General features: G+C 34.8%; 1 protein-coding gene across 1 annotated transcript; it reads right to left on the bottom strand.

Moving 5' to 3' along the window:
- Positions 1-3524: 3524 nt before the first annotated feature.
- LOC311078902 (uncharacterized protein) lies at positions 3525-7282 on the bottom strand (the record flags this gene model as incomplete). Its single annotated transcript, XM_084107953.1, has 10 exons — positions 7160-7282; positions 6903-7017; positions 6507-6569; positions 6128-6182; positions 5775-5866; positions 5250-5367; positions 4992-5093; positions 4725-4895; positions 4048-4224; positions 3525-3736 (listed from the first exon to the last, which is right to left on the bottom strand). Exons 1-10 carry the CDS (start codon positions 7225-7227, stop codon positions 3525-3527), a joined length of 1173 nt encoding a protein of 390 aa, XP_083964079.1. The 5' UTR covers positions 7228-7282.
- Between the last annotated feature and the right edge of the window lie 885 nt (positions 7283-8167).

Below are 8167 nucleotides of genomic sequence, written 5' to 3'. Positions count from 1 at the left end.
ATTGGACAAACTGATTAATCCAGGTGTGTCAGACCAACAACAATAATCAGACACACCTGGATTAATCAGTTTGTCCAATAATGGCAGACAGGAAACAAAGGAGCTGGCTGAAGTTCAGGAAGTAGTGCAGCTGTGCATAGGGCTATGGCATAGGGCCTATTGTCCAAATAGTACTTTCAAATGATGTCAGTGGTGGATGACGTTTTCAGATCATTTACTTAAGTAAAAGTACTAATAATTTGCTGGACAAATACTCCATTACACGTAAAAGTCAAAGTCAAAATAACCACTGATAATGTTAAATTAGTAAAATTATGAAAGTATAATCAGGAAAATGTAAAGTATTGAAAGTAAAAGTATTCAAATCAGAAAGAAAAACATTGTAATATTATTATCATGATATTATTATTCATCATGTGTTAATGTAAAAGCAGGATTTTACTGTTGTAGTCGGTTGTGGGTGAACAGTTTTGTCTCTGACTGCATGAGATGATTATTTCATTATGGATGAATTTGCTGATTTTTAGCGCAATTTTCCACCGGACAAATTGCGATTGTTAACTCATGATTTCTGTTCTGTGCGTCTGTGCACTGTAAAAAATAATTCTGTGGCTTAGTAAATATTACAGAAATTTTTAACTTTATTAACTTAATAAAATCTCTGAATATCGTTTACTTGATTGTTTGAGTTAAACATACCAAAATCATTTTGTAAAAATCCAACAGTTAATTTTAGATAAAATTTACAGATATATTTAAGTTTTTTTCAATAAAATGATTTAGTATTTTACAAACCAATTATTTCTTTATAATATACTTAATATATTTGTAAAAAATGTTATAAAAATATTTGAGAATGTTGAATTAAACTGATCTGTTTCAAGAAACAAAAATATTACTTAATTCAAATCAATATCATTAATATATTTAACACTCTTAAGAAATTGAGTAAGTTTACTCAATTAAAACAATGCACCCCTCCCCCACCCTCTGACGTGACGACAACTCGACGGTTGGTTGAGTGAGCGCGGGCTGTTTGAACTCTCCAGTCCAGAACAACAGCTCTCTTCTCAGCGTCGCAGACTCGCAGATTTGGTGCATTTCCTCTGTGAAATTCAGGTTTGTGTATATTTTATTTTTATCTATAAAATCATTACTGTGCTTTAAATCATTTTATTTAATGCAAAACAACATACAGAGGCGTTATTTGACACCTAAACGAGAGTCGCGTCTGTCTTTTAGCGTGATTGAAACGCCTTGCATAAACGCACGACTTTATTCCTAATGATAATGAATATAATTAATTTGGATGATAAAATGTCCTCAGAACTGTGCACTGTTTGTTTATTGGCAGGTTATGGAGTCAGTCGCTCGCAGTATCTTTCGGCTGTGAGTGAAACGCAGGACGGCGGTATGAAGTTCAAAGTTCACCCGCAGAGCGCGAGTCCATCTCCGGCTCGAGAACCAGCGCTGATCCGGTGGAAATTGGATAACAGACCGATTGATTACACTTGAATTAGGCTACCTGAATGTTTAAATGTTTAATTTTTACTTCTAAAATGTTTTTTTTTTTAAATGAGTTTAAATGTAGGCAGTATGTGTTAAAAACAGTGTAAAATGTGCTGTATTGCTGTACTCATCGACAATAAAGGCCAAGTCATGTAACGTAAGCTATACTGGTTGTTGTATGGAATAGGGTACTATTTTACAAAGGTTTAGAGAAAATTAAAAAAAAGTTAATATTACTCATAAATAAAAACAGTTAATATTAATCATAAATATTGTTTTTTAAATGTTTAAATGGTAAATTATTTCTACTCATTTTTATTTGTTAATGTACCAGATGCAGTTACTCAGATTTACTTAATTTTTTTACTTGAATTTACTCAATTCATACAGTATATTTCATTGATTTCACAGCTTTAAAATTTACTCAATATTTTTAAGTGTAAAAATGTTTCACCAATAAAATTAAGTTTATCCCAGTAATAGTTTTTAGAGTGTGCGCACCAATCTTGCACTTCTTTCTACTCCTCAACCAGACCACCTAGAGACTTCGGGTTTTCGGCATTATGTTAAGGAAGGTCTAATCTCGGGAACGCACAAAAACAATCAAGGAAAAGATTTACTATCAATTAGTGTTGTGATCCCATGAGGTCAGAAAATTGTGCTAAAACACTCAGTTTTTATTACTTGTTTTTATTTTTATTAATCGAAAGCCCATAGCTCAAAAGTAACACCTTCACATTGCTTGTTTTGTCAGTCTAAACCTAAAACTGTTTTAAAATATCTATTAAAATAATCTAGATGAAAATCTTCACATTTGTGAAGCTGGAACCATGAAATGTTTTTACATGACATGACTTAAAAAATATCTAAATAGCTGGCAATTAAAGTTCTGTCGATCAACTAATGTACTAACTGTTCTTGTATAAACTGTTGAGTACCTAATTTATACTCTTCATATTGTTTGTGTGCAAAACTCCACCTTTGTAAAGTAACTAAAGCTGTCAGATAAATGTAGTGAATGTAATGGAGTAGAAGTGCCATATAAGTACAAGAGAACAACAGCTTTATCATGCAGTGTAGCTGTGAAAAAAGTCTGTATCAAGTCACTGCTAATGCAAAATGAACATTTCCTTCTGCAGCATATTAAGTTCACACAACAGACAATTCCATCAAATGGGTTTATTACAGTGGCACAAATCACAAAATGAGTTATTAAAAATGTTTTACATATAAAGGAGTTTAAATATTCACACTATTGCATTTCAAAGTGCTTTGCATATAAAATAAAAACAAAATAAAAGAAAGAAGGCCAGGAGTCTGCCTGATTCACTAAATTTGGGGCACCCCTATCTGAGATGGTAGAGATGGAGCAGGTTTGCGGCGCCACTGGACCTTCAATCCAGGGACGTATTCTGCTGGGGTGGTGCTTGCTCTGTGGTTACCAGTGGTGCTTATGTATGCATCACAAGTTACAAAGACATTTCTTTATACAGTTTTACAGGATGTAAGTGAAAATTCTTTGGATTTGTCTGTCTGTCTGTATGTACATTTAGATGATGTCATATGGAAAACAAAAGAATAATATTTATGGTTTCAATGCTATTTGACTGTATTCAGTATGCTATAACTACAAATAACTACAAAATAATATGGGTAGTATATGCATATTGCATACAAATATAAATCCACTTATATTATGGAAATACCAAAGTACATTCAAATTATACTTGTTAAAATTACACAGACTGCCATTGAATCTTCATTAGATTTTTCCATGCAAAGATGATGACAATTAATTATTTAAAGCAGCAATAAGCAGTTTTGGTCTGAAATCAGCAAGCTCAAATGTTAGAAGAGATAAATAAATCAATGTTTTTCTATTTTTTTAAATAAAAATACATACAGAATCTACAAAAACGTTCCTGTAGATACTTTGGTACAGCTATTTAAAACAAAGGCAAGGCAATATTTTTTGTACAAATCTCCAGTTCCTCTGTGTTGTTTGGCAGTGGTCTTTAGGTGTCTTCTTCCTCAGACTCGGGGCTGGTGAAGCCATTGTCATCCCACTCCTCAGTGTCCTCCTGTATGGAAAGGAAATCACATTCCATAGTGGCTATACTGCTGTATGCATTAACAGCCTGTTTGTGTTGACTTCTTAGTAAGTGACCCGTCCGATTGAGGACACTGTTGAGCCCATGTGTAGCATCCTCTGTCAGGTCACCGAAACCTGTAGAGGAATTGTGGGAAAAAATAGAAAGAGAAAGATGACACATCAAACAAAACATGACATTTGTAACTATTTTTGCATTTTACAATTCTGAATTTGCAACTTCAACATTACCTTTTTAGTCATTATATTTACTGTATTTACAACTTTTACATTGTGCACACTGGTGCCAAATAGCTGGTCAGCTCAGTGCCTGATCACAACTCAATCAATCTATCTATCTATCTATCTATCTATCTATCTATCTATCTATCTATCTATCTATCTATAAATAAATACATGATACTAAAATCTAAAGATCTTGTACATACTGCTGGTTTTGATGCGCTCCAAAGTCTGTCCTCTGAGTGACTCCACTTCTTGCACTTGCTTCAGAAGGTACTTGATGTGCTGAGACATCTCCTTTACCAGGATGCTCTGCTCCTCCTCCAAGCGTTTCAGCAGCATTACCTGGTCGAAGATAGATCTCTTCAACCTGAAGGTGTTGCCTTTGGTTGGGGAAAGTAATTGAATAGTGGACAAGAAATGTTTATTATTATATTATATAAGTATAACAGAATTATGTTATTTCTGAGAAATCTTTTTAGCGACAGCATTGTTTCTGTAGAATATAAACAATTTCAAAATATGAATAAAAGTCACAATAATATAATTTGAATTATATAATTCTCAATTCAAATTGAGAGCTTGTGAAATTGTGATGGTCAAGCATTTTATTTGTGATTACTACAGCAGAATAACATGGTGTTGATCTCACCATTCAATGTTTATGCTCCGTGATTAATATTTCCATATTTTGGTATTCATGATATTTTTTATTTCAATGTATCATCCCATTCCTGTGTTGTTGCATGACAAGTAACAAAAAGGACAATGGTAAATATGGAAATGTGGAAAATGGAATAAATTTTGTAAAGCCAATGTAGAGTGATGCCATAGGCTTACACTATGGAAATCAACTAAAAGAACAGCAAGCTAAATATCATACCATCTTCATGTCTCTCCCATGGTAGGATGTATCCCTCTGTCAGACTGCAAGCCAACTCCTCGTCAATCGGATCTCCTTCCACTACGGTGTTGTATTGCAAGACCTTTTCGTGAAGCTTCTTCTTCAACTCTGTCATTTTCTTTCTCTTTCTTTGTCTTGCCTGGTTGCTATCTGCAAATCGAAATGAAAAGAAAACTGTCATAATCCCAGATTATTATTGTTTTTTTAAAGTTTTATTCATTTAAATAACTTGATTTGACAACAAACCATGCTGACGATACAGATCTTGCTTCTTGCGCAAAAGGGTTACAGTGATGTTCTCAATGTCAGCCCTTAGCTCTTCAGTACAACCTGGAGTGTAGACTCTCTCTAAATAGGTGAAACAAAACAATTGACAAGAGACACAATTAGTGACATTTTCAAAATATAGCCACCTTTTATTATTTGTAAAGGTACAGTCATTAACAGATGTGTGTGTGTGGGTGTGTATATACACACATACATAGTGTACTTTACATGTTTTACCTGTGACCGCCCATTGTCTAACATCACACACCCACTGCTGTATTGTCTCCTGATCAAGGTTGTGCTCCTTCTTGATGTTGCTAAGGCTGGCAGCTTCCACCTTTGCCCTCTCTGTGATCTTTTAAATAGAAAAAATAACAAAATGTCAGAAAAAAACTCTATGCACCACCACAATGCAAAAACCACCAATTTTACTTGAGCTTTCGGTACAAGACATTCATCAGGACAGGTGTAACATTAAATAACACATTAAATATCTGTGTATACTAGCAAGCAGACTTGTAAATAGGAGAAAAATGTCTGTACAACAGTAAGGTTACAATTTTAGAAGATAACTGACCAATCCTAAGCACTACCCTCCCCTCAGTTACTTAAATTAAACATGATTATTATCAAAATAGTCGCATATTTTTTTTCCATAACATGATTAAACAATTAATCAACAAATAGTTTCAGATCTAGCTGTAGTTGGTGCATTGAGGGAAAGGGGCAGTGCTTAGGATCTCAATTATAATTTACCCTTACTTTGACATATCTGTGGGCTAACACTTGATGAAGGTTGTCCCTCTTTCTTCTGTTCCAACCCATGGCCTGTCGCGTTAGCATGTTCACTCTTCCTGATGAAAACAATAAGGCACCCACAAGCCAAAAATTAGATTTCACATTCAAAAGGCAATAAGAGAAACCCAACAGACATGCATAAACCCTATCACTAAAAGTTAGTTGAACTGGTAATTACCTTGAAGTAATACAATGATAACTTTTGTAAGAACAGAATAGAGAAACTTTGTTTTTTTAATTCCCTGTAAAAACACTATTAAGTATTTATTATTATTTATTTAGGCTACCAGAGCATGTAATGTAAGTGTAACACCAACCAGCCTTTGTCATGTATTTTGTGACAAGTGCTGCCCTGGAGAGAAAGCTGTTCACCTATAAAGAAAATAATACAATCAAATTTTGGTCTCCATTACATAAAAATATTATCTACACACCATAGATCTTAAACATGTGGTTTAACAGAAAACATGTGTACTGTATTATCCTAGGAATTTGGGACCCAGTATGCATGCATGCATTTTGAATTGCTAAAAACAACTGAACTGCCTGTTCTTTATTTTAACTCATACATAAAGGATGTACTTTATCCCTCACACCAGGCATTTTACTTAGATGACAAATAAGTGCCTTTTGGTGTTATGGTTTCTATTAAGACTCTTTGTAGCCATAGTAAAAATACTGACAACAATACCATACCTGCTCCACTTCCTCTCCCACTGTGTTTCCTGCTCCATCCTGGCTTCTGCCACCCCATCTCACCTGCAACACAGAGTGAGAAGTGTTATGTAGCAGTACTTCAGAAGTTTTGATCTAACATCATCCAATCAGGCATAGCATGCACAAATGTAAAACTAATCCTTTGCATTGAAGATTGCTTGAATGTTATATATACATTAATGCATACAATTATCTCTAAAACATCTCATGACACAAGCTTTTTATTTGGCGGGGAAAAACAAAATCTCTGTCCTACAAATTTGAAAAAGCAGCTGAAAAGCAGTTAGTGAAAGATAACACGCAGCATGTTCTAATATCCGACCCATTATTTCCCTATAGCTACAGCCATACCAGACTTAAAGTTATTGCATGTACCTCGCATTTTGCTGTATGGGCTTTGGCATGCATGACGCTCAGGAATGGCCTCATTTCTGTCAATGGCAGAAGCTCTGGTAAACCCTCTGCTACTTTGTTAAGGTAGGGCCAGTACCTAAAAAGCAGGTGCAGCATCATGTGAGTGTAACAAAGATCCATTTTTAATTGAAATCTAAAATGACTAACATCACTGTAAAGCTGAGAAACAAGACATTTTAATCATGGAGTTGGATTTGCAATATGACAATGAGGATTACCTGCATGTAACATCCATACAGAAGAAGGTAACATTTGCCTTCTTTGACATCTCTCTTTGAAGAAACATCGGGTAAGCAAATATTTCTCCACGGTAATGGTTCAGTCCTCGTAAAAGAAACCCATGTCTGATAAATCAGAAGAAAATCTAGTGGTTAAGAAACAATTGACCCAGTAAGGCCTGGCTTAAGCACACATCTCTGTCAACTGAGTGCCTATAACAAAATATATGATAAATATAATACTTGGCTACTACAAAGGATAGATAAGTACCACTCTGCAAGCAAGCAAACGTGTGAAAGACTTGGATTGCCATTAAAACTCAAATATCAGACTCCAGGATCACACACACACACACACACACACACACACGCACGCATACATACACGCACAGACACACACACACACAGACACACACACGCACGCATACATACACGCACAGACACACACACACACAGACACACACATACACAAACACACACACATACACACACACACACACAGACAGACATGCACATACTACTATTTTTTTAGGTATATACATAAACACGCAATACAGCCAAATTGCTCCACGTCATTTATTTTTGTGGAAAGCCAGTGCAGGCCTGAGCGGCGGTCATATTTTGTACCGCCATGCGGTACATCTAGTTGAATGTGGAAAATCCATGTGGATGTGGATATATTTCTCATGTGATCTGTATGTGATAGTTATGTGTTAATAGATAGTGTACATACTTCACGAAGAAGGCAATATTGTAGAGTAGCCTATTCCTAGAGACGCAATATAAACCTCCACTCGAGTAGTGAAATTATTTAAAAATCATCCTTAATTTCATTTAATGGTTATATTGATAAAATTACCTAATATTATTAAATATATTGTATAATAATTGTGGGCTAGTTAGTTATATTACTGATAGTTCAATATAAGATGGGGATCTAGTAGGAACGACGTTTTTCAAAGATGAGGATTAAAGGTGCCCTAGAATGTGAAATTGAATTTATCTTGG

This window comes from Abramis brama, assembly GCF_963993115.1.
Source record: "Abramis brama genome assembly, chromosome: 3".
Classification (NCBI taxonomy): Eukaryota; Metazoa; Chordata; class Actinopteri; order Cypriniformes; family Leuciscidae; genus Abramis; species Abramis brama.
Note: the sequence above shows the minus strand (reverse complement) of the source record. Positions and strands in the feature narration are given on the sequence as shown.